This window comes from Thamnophis elegans, chromosome Z (assembly GCF_009769535.1).
Source record: "Thamnophis elegans isolate rThaEle1 chromosome Z, rThaEle1.pri, whole genome shotgun sequence".
Taxonomy (NCBI): Eukaryota; Metazoa; Chordata; class Lepidosauria; order Squamata; family Colubridae; genus Thamnophis; species Thamnophis elegans.
In genome coordinates this window covers 92,849,024-92,864,871 of record NC_045558.1, presented here as the reverse complement: position 1 = coordinate 92,864,871, position 15,848 = coordinate 92,849,024, and the positions used below count along the sequence as shown (strand labels likewise).

The 15,848-nt window shown below is 37.9% G+C and overlaps 1 protein-coding gene across 3 annotated transcripts in view; it reads right to left on the bottom strand.

The window, feature by feature from the left end:
• The window catches only part of NSF (N-ethylmaleimide sensitive factor, vesicle fusing ATPase), a 66,710-nt gene extending 55,513 nt beyond the window's left edge, over window positions 1–11,197 (bottom strand). For all 3 annotated transcript variants that reach the window (XR_004256933.1, XM_032236750.1, XM_032236751.1), the window contains exons 1-4: window positions 11,122–11,197; window positions 4,780–4,865; window positions 3,645–3,744; window positions 2,185–2,224 (exon numbers count right to left, since the gene is read on the bottom strand). Coding sequence is in view for 2 of the 3 variants with exons in the window: in XM_032236750.1 (XP_032092641.1) it covers window positions 2,185–2,224; window positions 3,645–3,744; window positions 4,780–4,865; window positions 11,122–11,133 (238 nt within the window). In the remaining variant the exon portion in view is untranslated. The remainder of the gene's footprint in view (window positions 1–2,184; window positions 2,225–3,644; window positions 3,745–4,779; window positions 4,866–11,121) is intronic.
• Window positions 11,198–15,848: the final 4,651 nt, after the last annotated feature.

Sequence of the window (15,848 nt, the reverse complement as noted above, 5' to 3'; positions counted from 1 at the left end):
TTTTCTGATAAAAAAGCTGAGAAGCAAACACCTTTAACTGAAAAGAGAATACATCTGTGATGGTAATGTTAGATTTAACAGATGCAAAGAGGCAATATATGCAGTTATTATACCGCAATGGCTATACAGTTTTGTCTAAATCATCAAAAAGCAATTTAGGATGCTTGAAGAGTGTATTCATTTGTTTTCTTATATTACTGAGCAATAAAAATATGAGCTTTTAGTGTGTAAGATGAAATGATAGAATCCATCTCTTTCTAAAAACTTGCTTCTCATAGAATTATAACTAACTGCAGTTATAAAACAACAGACACGCACTCCAGAAAATATTAGCACCTTGATAATTGAGACAAGAATCTCATTGCTAACATTCTTTTTGAGAGAGACTGGGGTGAAAAGAAGGAAAATTCCATTAGATACCACTGTAGGAATACAATACAATATAATACAATACAATACAATAGCAGAGTTGGAAGGGACCTTGAAGGTCTTCTAGTCCAACCCCCTGCCTAGGCAGGAAACCCTATACCATTCCAGACAAATGGCTATCCAACATCTTCTTAAAGACTTCCAGTGTTGGGGCATTCACAACTTCTGGAGGCAAGCTGTTCCACTGATTAATTGTTCTAACTGTCAGGAACTTTCTCCTCAGTTCTAAGTTGCTTCTCTCCTTGATTAGTTTCCACCCATTGCTTTTTGTTCTCCCCTCAGGTGCCTTGGAGAATAGTTTGATTCCCTCTTCTTTGTGGCAACTCCTGAGATATTGGAAAACTGCTATCATGTCTCCCCTAGTCTTTCTTTTCATTAAACTACACATACCCAGTTCCTGCAACCATTCTTCATATGTTTTAGTCTCCAGTCCCCTAATCATCTTTGTTGTCTTCTCTGCACTCTTTCTAAAGTCTCCACATCTTTTTTACATCATGGCGACCAAAAATGAATGCAGTATTCCAAGTGTGGCCTTACCAAGGCATTATAAAGTGGTATTAACACTTCACGTGATCTTGATTCTATCCCTCTGTGTATGTAGCCTAGAATTGTGTTGGCTTTTTTGACAGCTGCTGAACACTGCTGGCTCATATTTAAATGGTTGCTACTAGGACTCCAAGGCCCCTCTTATAGGTACTACTATTGAGCAAGGTACCACCTATACTGTACCTGTGCATTTCGTTTTTGTTGCCTAAATGTAGAACTTTACTTTTTTCACCACTGAATTTCATTTTATTAGATAGTGCCCAATGTTCAAGTTTGTCAAGATCCTTCTGTATCAAGCCTATCTTCTGGAGTGTTGGCTATTCCTGCCAGTTTTGTGTCATCTGCAAATTTGATGAGTTCCTCATTTATTCCCTCTTCCAAATCATTGATGGAGATGTTGAAGAGTACTGGGCCTAAAACAGAGCCTTGGGGTACTCCACTGCATACATCCCTCCATGTAGATGCAGTTCCATTGAGGACTACACGTTGAGTGCGGTTGGTTAGCCAGTTACGAATCCATAAGCAAGATGCATGCATGCAGATCAATAACAATAGCACTTAGCCTTATATACCACTTCACAATGCTTTACAGAGTCAGCATATTGCCCCCAACAATCTGGGTCCTCAATTTACCGACCTTGGAAAGATGGAAGGCTGAGTCAACCTTGAGCTGGTGAGCACTGAACTACCCAACTGCTGGCAGTCAGCAATCAGAAGAATTAGCCTGTAGTAATGCATTCCAATCACTGTGCCACCATAGCTCAAATGCAAAAATCATGTAGGTATCTATTTACAGTTGTTAGTTTTTCACCAATTCATTTCTAACTTCATCCAAAGGGATATTTTATTTGCACCTTTGATTATTTAATAAGGTAAAATGCACTGTGTCCCCATTTCTCTTTTCCGATGTATCTATTTGTTTGGCTCTTTTCTCTTTTGATCTGCTTGTTTTATCTTTATCATCATTAATTTTTAAATATCTTACATAAAGCTTTTATTTAGAAATGAGAAATAATAATAATAAAAAACAGGCATTTAAAGATCAGTGTAACTATCCCAGCACAGTATTTCATATAGATCATGCCAAATAGAAAAAAGAGGATTAAAAAAACCTGCACTGCAACAGAATTCAATCCAACATAAAGAGCTTTAGAAAAAAAAAGTTTCAATTATATTAAATCAAATATACTAATTATAGTAAAAACTTACCATCTATTTCTTGCCCAATAGAAAGACCAGCCCATTTTCTCTAGAGAAAAAAATGCATACCAGAAAAAGAACAATCATTTACCTACATTAAATATGCATATATATTCACAGAGGAAAATATCTATCTGAAGTTATAATGAATAACTTTTGTGTAGCAGCCATAAGCACAGTAAAATTCATGTCAGGCTAAAACATAGTTGCAATCCTAGATTACTTTGTCCCCTATAGGCAACATGCGATTATTGGCCTATTATACTGTACATAGTTGTTATGAACATAACCAGATATCACTTCATTAGCAACGTCATAGTTATGGAATGAAGAGCCTCAAGATCCAGATGGCTTCCATCCTGTTAGTGTTTGAAGGGATCTGATTGTTCTCCCAGACCCTGTGCTAATGTGAGTGAAAGACCCTTCTTCTAAGATGAAATGGATGGATATTTATGGTGTCTTCCAGGTTCCACATCTATTTCTATTTCTTTTTCTTTTTATCTAATTTGGTTTTCTTGTATTTATTTAAAAGGTGAGTTTTATATCTTCAAAATGAATAGCAAATAATTTTGTGCTTTTTCTAGTAATCATGCTCTGGCCAGGGGTTGTTATTGAATGACTGGGGCCAATTTTTCCTACGTCTGATCTAGAGCAGCTTTCCTCAGACTGGTACCCTCCAATGTTAAGTATGCTGAAGAGGAGTTCTAGTAGCTATGATTCCAGCATATTTAGTATTTACCTACTTTTAAGAACTGCTAGACCAGATTATTTTTACTATGTCTTGATACATAAAACCGTAGAACTCAAAGAGAGTGTACCTTTTTTCCCCACATGATCGTAACTCTATTAAACAAAATAATAGAAGTAAAACATTATTTTGCAGCTCAGCAAGCTGCTTTTTTATTCTTTTATTAGAATGAGTCCTATTCACTCACATAAATTCAAGGCTACGCTGTTCTTCATTCACAAGTCCAAACTGTTAGCTAACACCACAGGGGAATCAGGGAAGCCGCAAAGATTAGTCACATTTTCTGAAGGTTTGTTGCTAAATAGCTGATGAGAAGCTACATTTGAAAGGTGTTGGTACAAGAAACTGAAGTTGTTAGATCATACATAAATTATTATTTTTTTTTCAATATTGGAGCTATACAGAATGCTTATTCTGCAATAACAATCCTCATATCTTGCATCATAGCTACAGAGGTCATCAATCCAGCTGCTTGATTGCCTATATTGTATCTTACATAACATAGGTCTCTGTTCTCAAACAACCCACTTTTCCTAATATTTTATCAATAAAAGGTGCTTTACTAGAACTGAATAATTTGCTTTCATTTTCATACGATATCCAGAAAGCATACTTTTCTTTTGAGCCCCTGCAATTTTAATTTTTGTTGAAAATAGTTACTTTTAGTAGCAATATTGCTTGTATTTGGGATCAAAAAGGAAGCAAATAATCAAAGCCATACCTGTGGCAGACTGAAAGCAATGCTACTTGGCACAACAGATGTATGACTTCTCAAGGTAAAAACATATTTGTGGTTGGGTGAGGTCTTCACAAGTACATGCCTATAAAGAGTTTGGGAGAAGAGGAACAAGAGGTGGAAAAAGCATAATTATTAAAACCTTTCAATATCTCAGTCAGCTCAAGCAATATCTGTTCTATGAAATAATTGAAGTCTAATATCCAAAACTATGCTTTGCAATAAATATAGTACAGTATTTTATTTCTTGAGATTTTTTTAATGAAATAATTTCTGACTGGATAGAAAAGAGTTAATCATAATAAAACAGCAAAAAAAGCCAAAGGATTGGAAAGGTCCTTTTTTTAAAAAACTTCAAAACGATTTTCCAGAAACATTCTTTCTTACATGTTGATAATGAAGCTTCCAGAAGGCAATTTGCAGGTGAAAGTTATCATACACCTTAGTTTACTTAATAGTTAAAAAATTGATATACATACTCTATATATTGTAGTTTTGGTTTGAGCCAAACTAAACAAATGAAGTCACTATGATTTTGTTGTCTTCAAGTAGACTTGACTTCTGGCAAACCACACACACAAAACCTTGATGTCTTTAGAGGGTTTTTTTTGGGGGGGGGGGCTATTTCTTTATTTCTAGGATTAAAAGTGAGAGTGGCTGGCCCAAACTTATCCAGATGACTTTCATGTCTTAAGACAGGATTCCAATTCACATTCTTCCACTGCTAGGCCAAATTGGCTTTCCTATCTTCTTTGATTGTTAAGATGGAAAACATGAAAAATTAATCAATATTAATTTTTGCCAGTAATATGTAAATCTGATTAACAATCAGATCAATAAACAAATAACTTTCTATAGCCTAAATATCAAAGATAATGCCTCGTCTTTTCCCCCTTTCCACACAAAAAATTCTAATGCCAAATAAAATACAATTCACAGAACTGGTGTTTTATTAACAGTATGTGTGTGTGTGTGAGAGAGAGAGAGAGAACTCATTTAGCACATTGCTAATAATAATCATATAATTTCAATATTTACTATGTATAACTTTGGGGGGGGAAACAGGCTGAAGAAAGTCTATTTCTGCAATCTTCTCTAAAAAGAGACCAATCGAACTTACAAGCCAGATTGAAAGTCCTTTTCATTGACCACAGCACAATTGCTTAAGGAGAGTTCATCTGTGGGACATCTTGCAGCTTGCATAATCTGAAAATAAAATAAAAGACAAGTGGTCAATAATGAAGAGCATGAATACAAAATGGCTTTAATTTTTGAAGTTCGATTTTATTTTAGAATAAGCTGTGCAAATTCACTGTTTCCCATTTGTTTAGCATTTATATATTTTTGAAAACTTGTGTATGTTTGGAAAGAGAGCTGTCACACACCATTTACAAACATAGCTGGCTGATTATTAGTATAAGAAACAGAAACTATGATAGAAGGTAGGACAGGTTAATCAAAAAAACACAATGATGTTGTACACAAATTGCATCACTTCAAAATGTAAGCAGTTATGTACATCTGAACGAAGAAATGGTGAAGATGGTTCTGTGAAAAGCGAAGCCAACAAACTCAGTGAAAAACCATGAGCTCGTGTATATACCAGTTCTTTGGAATCTCCCCAGCCAGGTAATAGCCCACAATCACTCTAAACATCTGCTCTTCAGCAGGGAGATTACAAGACAACTATCACTGGAAGAGTTTGAGTACTCAGAGATGACAGGAGTAATCATCTTGCTCATAACCATTATTGAGGCCTTTTAAAAGACACCAAGTTTGCAAATTTCCTTTCCTAATCATATTCAGAAATTGCTTTATAACTGCTTTTAAGCTACCCGAGACCTTCAGTCAAGTCTGAAAAGTCTGAAAACATTCGGTAAGTTTTCTTTTAATCCTTAATAAAAAAATTTTTTTTTTTCAAAATTGAAATAAACAGCAAAAAGCTAAACAAGCCTTTGGTCTGATAAAGTTATAAATAGATTAAGGAATCAGAGGAATTTGGAATAACAGTTTGGAATTAATTATTAAAAAATCCTTCTTGTAAGAAATAGATTTGTTTCGCATTTTTGTAAAGATGACTAGTTTTAAAAATTGGTCATAATAGGGAACTAAAGTTTTTATTTAAAGGAGAAAAATACATTAACGTGCTTAACAGCTAATTAACTGGACTTATAAAATGATGTAAAACATTAAAATATTGAAAATACTGAAGGACACATTTGAAAAATGGAATTGAAAATTAGTAACAATGTCAATAGTGATGTTTACTTCTACGGACAGAATTTGTTCAGAAGACATTATGGAAGAAATAGCAGAGGAACAAGTATTATATGAGAAGATAGAGATGGCATTGAAATTGGATCTACAAATAACAGGCAACACAGTTGATATAAAAAATGATGTCTCACAGGAAAAATCAGTCGACATTTCAAAAATCAAAAGCGCAATAAATGAAGAAACTGACCTGGATTGTGTATTTATTTTCTATCTTGAAATCAAAAACATTTAAGCATATGTCCTGCAAACCTGAACTGTAAAATAATGTAGCTCTGATCTCACCACAACACGGCTACTACATAAATAAGAAAAAGTGAGTTTTATAATGTCCTCAAAAATCTGGGTCATGAGACAAGTTGCCAGAGATGGTATGGGTGGGGGAGATGGCAACAGAAGCAAGAATATGATCGAAGAAAGGAAATACCTTTAAATTAGGAAGAGGGATTGGGCACTAGAGTACAGGGAGAAGCACTAAGCAAAGTGCACAAGGAATAGTCTTGCACTTAACCCTACATCAGTTTAGCATTAAATTAACATGCTAAGAGATTACACAAAGATGAAAGCAAATAACAATGACAGATGGTGCCCAGATTTACGGACAATTTTAGTATAAAGGACTAAATGACCTCAGAGCTATGCTGAGCAAGAGCCAATATAGGAGGATCCATAGTTTCATCCTGAGCAGTAAAAATAAATTATTATCCTATTATTTAAGATTGTCTTCAGGGTGTAAATACAACTGTTCTACGTCTAACTACAATATTTATATCTAGGACATATACTCTCTTAAGATTAAGTACAAGTAGAGTATCCAGGCCATACTAAGTCATCATTTTGGAGATATTTTCTCTGGTGTGTTTCGGACTGTACAAGAGGCGCCATATGGTCAGAGATGGTATGATGGAGAGAGCAGTATGGATCGAGAAGGGTATGTGAGACAACAGTGAGGATCATGGTGTGTGAGAAAAGTGCTGTATGTGTCAAGGAGAGCATGCTGGATCAGAAAAGGGTTTTGGGGTGTTTAAGAGATGCCATGGGTATCAGGGAAGGCTCAAGGAGGGAGGGCGTATGGGTTGGGGAGGGTGCAAAGGGATGCACCAAAGGTGCTGCATGAATTGGAAAGGTGGGGGGACAGCTTGGGTAGGTGACTTATGGGGGTGTTGCCTGAGTTGGGAAGCTGTGTAAAATTTCCTTCCTCCCTGTTCTTCCCTCCCTCCTTTTTTTCCTCTTCTCTTCCTAGTAGGCAGGTATCTTTGCACAGAGATATGTTTCTATGGGGAACACAATGAAGCTGACTAACCTACATTTGGTTGCCAGGCTGATGTCCTTGCTTTTCCATTATTTGGCTCATGTTCATCATTGCTGTATGACCCAGTGCAATCTGATGTTTCTTTCTGGGCTGCATTCACTACTGAGTGATCTGACACCCTAGGAAAGTGAATTTTTCCATGAATTTTATCTCTTCACCATTAATTTATATTTTAATGTTTTCATTCCTTGCAGAGATCATCTTTGTGTTGTTTATAAAGAGACCAAACTCCTCATGCCTAAGACCTCCTGCTTGAAAAAAACATGGCTGCAACTTGCACAGAAGACAAAATTAGATAAATCTCTCCAGGTCATGATCAGGAAAGTCCAGGAAAAATTCCAATCCAGAAATCTTTTACTTTCTAAACTTCATACCACTCCGTTTTGATTACAGATCTCATCATTCTCAGCCTATATATTAGTGGGTAAGATGATTGGAATGATGGTCCCAAAGACCTGGAAAGCACTAGGTTAGGGAAGCCTACTCAGCCATAATATCTTTGATTAAACTTATTTCTAGCCTGATAAAGTTAATAGTCCATATGATGTGCACTTGATTTATAAAAGCTGAAGCAATGGAGTCTATACATGTAGATCTACCCCATAGCCTAAATAAGTACTTGAGATTAATAACAAAGCTGGAAAGACATGTAAACAGCATAGGGGCTAGGAAAGTGAGGAAGACTAGTTTGGGTGTAACAGAAGGTTAGCAATCTTCACTTTTTATTTGCTAGGCTGATTAAGACTAAAATTCAAGATGTTTCAAAACATTCATATTTCATTTACTCTTGGAATACATCCATCCCTATATGAAGAAACATATCACTATAATTGCTCAGTGGTATGTATTTCATCGACAATGACTATTTAAATGGATGCATTTTAAAAGATCACATCTCTACTAGGATGATTAAGCAGAATCTGCTCAGCTTATGGCAAGCCTACATGTCCTTTGGATTTTCTTTCCAGAATGACTAGCGCTGATTTATATGGCAAATAGCCAGGCCAAATATTTGGCATTGCAAGTCCAGTTTCTTTAAACTTAAACAAACACAGCATTGTTACTATATGTATCCTTTCAAATCTTTTGCACAATTTGAATAGAATTCAAATCCTTTCTAGTCACCCTTTTTGTTGCTTTAACCAATCTTGCTGGATGTCCTTTAAAAATGAAAGCTCCCAGACTATTTCAGGAATTGATTCATAACTGAATGATGGGTACAATTCTATAGCTATCAATCAGCATGGTCATTACAATTTTGAGACTGATAAAAACATTTTTGCACATCCTCTAAGCTGCTAATGCTCAATGTGCAGTCCACTTCAGCCTACCTCTGTAAAAGCATCACAGCCTCCTCCTCAGTCAGTCTAACCAACAACAGCCCATCCATCTTCTCAGCTCCATTTCCCTGCATGCTCTAACTAGCAGCTGTTCATGAGAATGGGTTAGGGATGATAAGTGGTTCACAAACCATACAAGTAAACAGGTACTAACGTGAACATTACGAATGACAGTAACAGACTTAAGGTAGTTATCAGTTGTTGAAGATACATATGCTATTCTAAGTGCATTGTGCTCTTGGAAAAATAATATCAAAAAAAGAAAAAGAAAATTGGAATAGGAAATACGATGGATGTCTTAAAATGGAGTTTCATTACACTGAAAATCCACTTGCTCCAGCAGCTCAGTATTAAGAGATTTTACTGAAGAAAATTCTTGACCAGCATACTATGATAAGAATCATTGTTCTCGTGGTTTGGAGTACATAAAATAATAAAGGGATAAATACTAAATTTTATATTGAACTTTTTGGGTTAAATATAATTTTTAAAAGCCTTCAAGGACAAAGAGGATGGAAAAACATGAACAAATACAAAGGCAACCATAATTATAATTCTATTCACCAATAACTGAAAAGTCTCATTTTCTTAAAATGTACGAAAGACATCCTTGTTTCATTGGGTGGTCACATTTTTGTTGAGAAATTAAAATTAACTAAGTTTAACAACAAAAATTTCAGCCCAAAATTAAGTATTTGTCACTTGAATGGGAAAGAAACAATAAGTATTAGTACCTTTTGTTTGAATGACAGTTCCTACTGGATTCAATAAAATATTCCCACTGGCATATTTTACGGTATTTTCACACTAGTGTTTCTAATTTCCATGTGACAGTCACATTTTTTCAAGCCACAGAATCTCGAATAGATCACATGTCTAAGTCAAACAGTGTTCAATCCAATGACTCTCTGAACATATGAAGTCATAAAAATTCCCTCACACCTCCTATGTAAGAATGCAGTATAAAACAAATTTAGATGTTCTCCCATACAATGGGAAACCACTGCAGAAAACATCCAAGTTGTCTTCCACCATTTTCTTCACTGCAGTTAAAAGCCTCCAATGAAGTGGCAGTATATTAATAAAAGTGGGAGGATACTGAGGAGTCAATTCTCAAAACCAGCCAACATCTTGTGACAGTGTAGGTTGGAGCTGTTTTTGAACTTGTTCAATGTTCTTACATGAAAATGCCCTAAGATTTTCACAAAGCTCAAGAAACAGATTTTTTTTTACTATTAACTATCAGGATACTTAAATGTACACTGGCATAATGCCTTGAGTTAAAATAAAAGTAGATGTCTAATTTATAAATTTTTAATACTGTAACTAAACTCACATTTTTGTATAGGTTTGTATATTATGTTTATTATAGTATACTTCCTGAAGCTATCTGGATATGTTATAATATGCAGAGAATGAGAAAATTATTCTGCTAGGTTCCTAAGTCAACACTGTCCTTTTTCAAATGGAAGTACTGTAGCCAAAGTCTATAAGGTTTGGTGATGTTTAAAAACATTTATTGAAAGGACATCTTTATATAATGACCCTTTTTTCAATATAGCCCATTTTTGTTGTACTCCTGGTTTTAAGAAACCAAGTGGCAGGCATAGAATAAGCCACTTGAAAATAAAGCAGCAGTATATTTATCTGAGTTAATAGCATAACTGTGGAATCTGAAGGCAGGGTGCTCCATCACTAGCCAAATACATTGCAGTAAAAGTGTGAACTGCATCAACAGCTTGACACTCCCACCTTTTCACCCACCGGATCCTCCTGTTCCAAATGGAGGAAGTAACACAACAAGAGCTAATTACTGGGAGGCCACCAATGAATGAATATTTGTTACACAGAGAAACATTTCAGCAATGACAAGTGAAGCCTTCCCTGCCTGTGCAATGCCTTATTTAAGAGTAACAAACGTAGGAGAAAAGGAAGTTTTTGTCAAGTTTTCAAAACAAGGGGGAAAAAAACACCTCCTCATCTATTTCAAGAATATGGAAATGAGGTTTGCCCTCCCTTCTGTTCCCCTTCTAGGTTCACTGCAGTGATCTGAACCTAAGAAATGGGAGGGGGGGAGCAATTTGCTAAAGGCTGGCGAAGAGATGCTACTCTATGACTCACTGTGATGGTTCTCACAGAGGAAACGTAGCTAGATAGTACATGCATTTGTTCTGCGGTTGTTATTTTCACGTACGAAATTTTTCCAGGGTTATTAAACAAATCCCACTTCAAAAGGCGGGAGGATCATCGTGTAATCGAAGATCTCCTCCCTTATCAATCCCTTGAGTTTTAGGAGCCCGGAGGAGAGCGTTTGCCACTACTCCATAAATCCTTCAAATAGGCTCTGATGCAGATTCGGGTCCTGCCGGTCCTACTTAAAAAAAAAAGGCAGATACACCAGTCCAAAAAAGAAGAGGGGAACTGAGCTCTTAAAATAATACGGCTGTAATAATTTGAGAAAGAAAAGGGTGGGGGCAGAAAGTGACTTGCTGACACGTCATTGCCCCCGCCTTCAGTCATTCATCGGTTCACTCACCCGGGCCGCCATCTTGCTGTTCCGCAGCCGAAGTCGCGACTGACAGGGGATGCGAAGACTCCAAGCGCGAAATCTGCCGAGGAGGGGGCGGGAGGAAACAGTTACATCACTTGCTGGAGGCGTGGCCAATCCGCCTCCCGCCCACTTCCGGTCTTTCCTGCTTTACTCGTTCCTGTGTACATGGGGAGCCAGGGGGGGATGAGCATCTGCATTGCTGGATGGCGTCTGTAAAATATTCTCCCTGATTAGACCCACGAGTACCGTACAGAAGAGGGTAGTGAATGCTTATTTAGTATCATAGAAAATTATTAGCTTGAAGGGAGGAGGGTAGGCAATCGCCAAGATGGACATTAATAGAAAGCTTTGCGGGATTTTATTAAATGCTGTCATCTTGCAGATAAGCCTAAGGTTTTTCCACTGGCAATGCTCATGGCTACTTCACAAGCTGAGAGAATGAAGGTGGCTTAGAAAATCTATTGTAGCTTTTTATAGTATATATAAACGACTCAGCCAAAGCCATAAGTATTTCTGCATCCATAGTGGGGATTTATTTTTAAAATGTACATTTAAAATCAACTAATGGCTAAAAGCAAGCATAATGACTTCAACTTGTTTAAGAACTCTTTGAGAAGAATAAATATTTCAGCCATCCATACCACTGAGGAGGACAGTATATTAAAAGCCAATGAGCCTGTCACCTGATCCATGCTTTGAAAAGGGGCCAGACCTTTCACCTCTCTATATTGTAGAGGCATTATACAACCTCTAACAATACTATTGACCCTCTCTATATTCTTGGATTAAGTGGGTAGATTGTGTGCTATGAAAGAAAGAAGAAACATGGGGAAACCTTCAGCCCATTTTGGTGCAGAGAATGATCTCTGAGCAACTGATTCAACAGCATCAATCCAATAAGGATGCATGTCCTGAGCTGTAGTTATAGACACTAGGATGTTCATGTATTTTTAAAGTGTTTAAAAAGACCAAGAAGTAAATATAAACATGAAAATACATACATGCCAAAAAGAGCATATTTTAATAAACTGCTTGAAATGAATTTCCCTTGCAATTTGCAAATAGATCAGCAGATCATGCTGTCAATATGGCTCTGCACTACATTCTATAATATCACAGGTGGATTGTTCCCGGTTTGGCCCGGATTGGGAAAACCGGTAGTAGCTTCGCCCACCCACCCTGACACTTTTGTGCATGGGCAGAAGCACCCCGTGTGCGCAGAAGCGCACCCGAACTGATAGTAAAAAAATTGACAACCCACCACTGTACAATATACTGAATCTCCAAGGAGTTATGCAATCAGTCTTTTTTGTAGACTTCAGCTCAGCTTTCAAAACCATTATTCCAGATATTCTTTTAACTAAACTGATTCAGCTAGCCATAGCTGACAACACTTGTAAGTGGATCATAAGCTTTCTAACAGGAAGCAGCAGGTGAAGCTAGGCAAAATCACATCAGATATCTGTAGAATTAGCATAGACCTCTCAAGGGCTGTGTGCTCTCTCTATTTCTCTCTATGCACCAATGACTGCATCTCAAAAGATCCCTTTAGTAAAGTACTGAAGTTTGCAAATGATACAACAGTGATTGGTCTCATTTGAGACAATGATGAATCTGCATACAGACTGGAAGTTGAACAACTAGCCTTATGGTGTGGCCAGAACAATCTTGAACTGAATACACTAAAAACTGTAGAAATGATAAGAGATTTTAGGAGAAGCCCTCCTACCACCTCTTACAATATTAGGTAAAGGTAAAGGTTCTTTTTGCACATATGTGCTAATCATTCCCAATTCTAGGGGGTGGTGCTCATCTCCATTTCAAAGCCGAATAGCTAGCGCTGTCCGAAGACTTCTCCCTGGTCATGTGCCTGTCATGACTAAATGCTAAAGGCACACGGAACGCTGTTATCTTCCCACCAAGGTGGTCCCTATTTTTCTACTTGCATTTTTATATGCTTTCAAACTGCTAGATTGGCAGAAGTTGGGGCAAGTAATGCAAGTTCATTCCGTTACATGGCACTGGGGATTCAAACCACCAAACTGCCGACCTTTCTGATCGACAAGCTCAGCATCTTAGCCACTGAGCTATCACATCCCTCTTACAATATTAGGCAAGACAATATCAGCAGTAGCGTCCTTCAAGTTTCCAGGTTCTATAATATCTCAAGACTTAAAATGGACACCTAACATCAAAAATGTCATTAAAAAGGCACAATAAGAATGTTCTTCCTGCACCAACTCAGAAAGTTGATACTGCCCAAAGAGCTGCTGATACAGCTATCAGTGGTGAAATCAATTTTTTTTTTACTACTGGTTCTGTGGGCGTGGCTTTGTGGGTGTGGCAGGGGAAGGATACTGCAAAATCCCCATTCCCTCCCCAATCCTGTGGGAAGGATATTGCAAAATCTCCGTGCCCACCCCACTCTGGGGCCAGCCAGAGGTGGTATTTGCCGGTTCTCCAAACTACTCAAAATTTCTGCTATCAGTTCTCCAGAACCTGTCAGAACCTGCTGAATTTCACCCCTGAGTTCTACAAAGGACTTATTGAGTTTGTCATTTGCACCTCTCTAACAGGCTGATTTGGCACTGCAACCAAACAAGACAGACAGACTTCAGTGGATAATTAGAATTGCAGACAAAACAATTGCTACTAGCCTGCCTTCCATTGAGCACCTGTATATTGCATGAGCCAGAAAGAGGGCTGTGAAAATATCTACAGACCCCTCACATCCTGGGCATAAACACTGTCATCTTTTTCCTTCAAAATGACGTTATACAGCAGGGATGTCAAACTCAAGGCCCCAGGGCCAGATCTGGCCAGTGGGGTACTTAGATCCATCTTATAGGGGAGCCCTGGAAATAGCGAAGGATGAGTCTGCAGTGTGTCTGCCAGCGAAAAAGTGGCCCTCCCTAGCTCCATTTTTGCTGGCAGAGCATTGCAGGAGGCCATCCCAGCCAAAAAATGGAGGTTGGGAATCTGTTTTCTTTGGCAGAGGACTTGGGCCTCAGGCACCCCTGCAAAGGTGGGTTCCTACCAGTTCACACCTATTCGGTAGAACCGGTTCATAAATCTACTGAACAGGTTAGAAGAGGTTCCACCATTGGACCTGGAAAGCAGGCCACACCTACAGAAGAGGTTCCAAAATTTTTTGAAACCCACCACTGCACCCTTGACACATGTGATGTCAAGCTGGCCATCCTGACCCTGGCCACACCCACTCCAGCCCTGAGGTCCAACACAACCCTGATGCGGCCCTAAATGAAATCGAGTTTGCTCTATAGAAAATTGCACACAAAACAGACACAAGGACAGTTACATCCCTGCCCCCCACTAAACAAATAATCCCACAACATTCTCAAACCACCTACTAGGACTGTATTACCATTCTTCTCATCTTTCCTATTATCTCTTATTATCTCTTATTTATTTTCTTATAACTATAGCTTTGTTGCTTGCATCTTATGATTTATATTGTTTTATTTAGTATCCCAGTATGATTTATATTGATTGCTTATTTCGTAGCTTATGACTGTCACTAAGTATTGTATCTTATGATTTCTGATGAATGTATCTTATCAAATTATTACCATAATTTTCACTTGTTCCTCGTATGTACACTGAGAGCTTATGCACTGGAGACAAATTAAGATAAGATAAGATACTTTATTTGTATGCCGCCCTTTTCCCTGGGGGACTCAGGGCGGCTCACAGTTCAGGGGGAGGGGAGGACAAACCAAGTTACATATAAGACAATACATCATTAAAAGCACAACATTCATACTATTCGGGCAGGGTTAAGGTCTTTAGCCCCAGGCCTGTCGGGACAGCCAGGTTTTAAGGGCTATGCGGAAGGTCTGGAGGGTGGTGAGGGTACGGATCTCCACGGGGAGATCGTTCCATAGGGTCGGAGCTGCCACAGAGAAGGCTCTCCTCCGCGTGGTTGCCAGTCGACATTGACTGGCTGATGGAACTCAGAGGAGGCCTAATCTGTGGGATCTAATTGGTCGAGTGGAGGTGATTGGCAGTAGGCGGTCTCTCAAGTACCCAGATCCAATACCATGAAGGGCTTTGTAGGTGACAACTAGCACCTTGAAGCGTACCCGGAGATCAACAGGTAGCCAGTGCAGCTCGCGGAGGATAGGTGTTATGTGGGTGAAACGAGGCGCAAATTCCTTGTGTGTCCAATCACACTTGGCCAATAAAAATTCTACATTAATTATTCATAATTTATTTCAATGTACACTATGTTTTTGTAAATAAACACATGGTCTTAGTTCCTTAGTTCCTATCATAGGATAGAATTAGTTCAGCATTCTATTTCCAATCATAGCTGCAATAATGTCTAATATAAATTATTATTACTGATTTTTTCCTCTAGTGCACTGCCATGCCAGACTCAGTCTGCTGCAGACTGCAGTGAACATATTGCAGTACTGAAGCTATTGAAACTTAGAGAATAAAAAAGCTAGGAAGTGTTGCATTGCACAAAAATGTGTGTGTAATATGTGTGTTTATTTAACATGACTTTTTGTTTTGGGAAAATAAGTGTGCTTTCCATGGTATATATAACACAAAAGAAAAGCAGACAAACTGGGACATTTTTCAATAATTTAAAGAATGTTTTGGATGGAAAAATTGAAAACATATTACAGTAAAAGTGGAGGAAAACATTGCTATGGAAACTAGAATTCTAACAAGAATCTGCTATC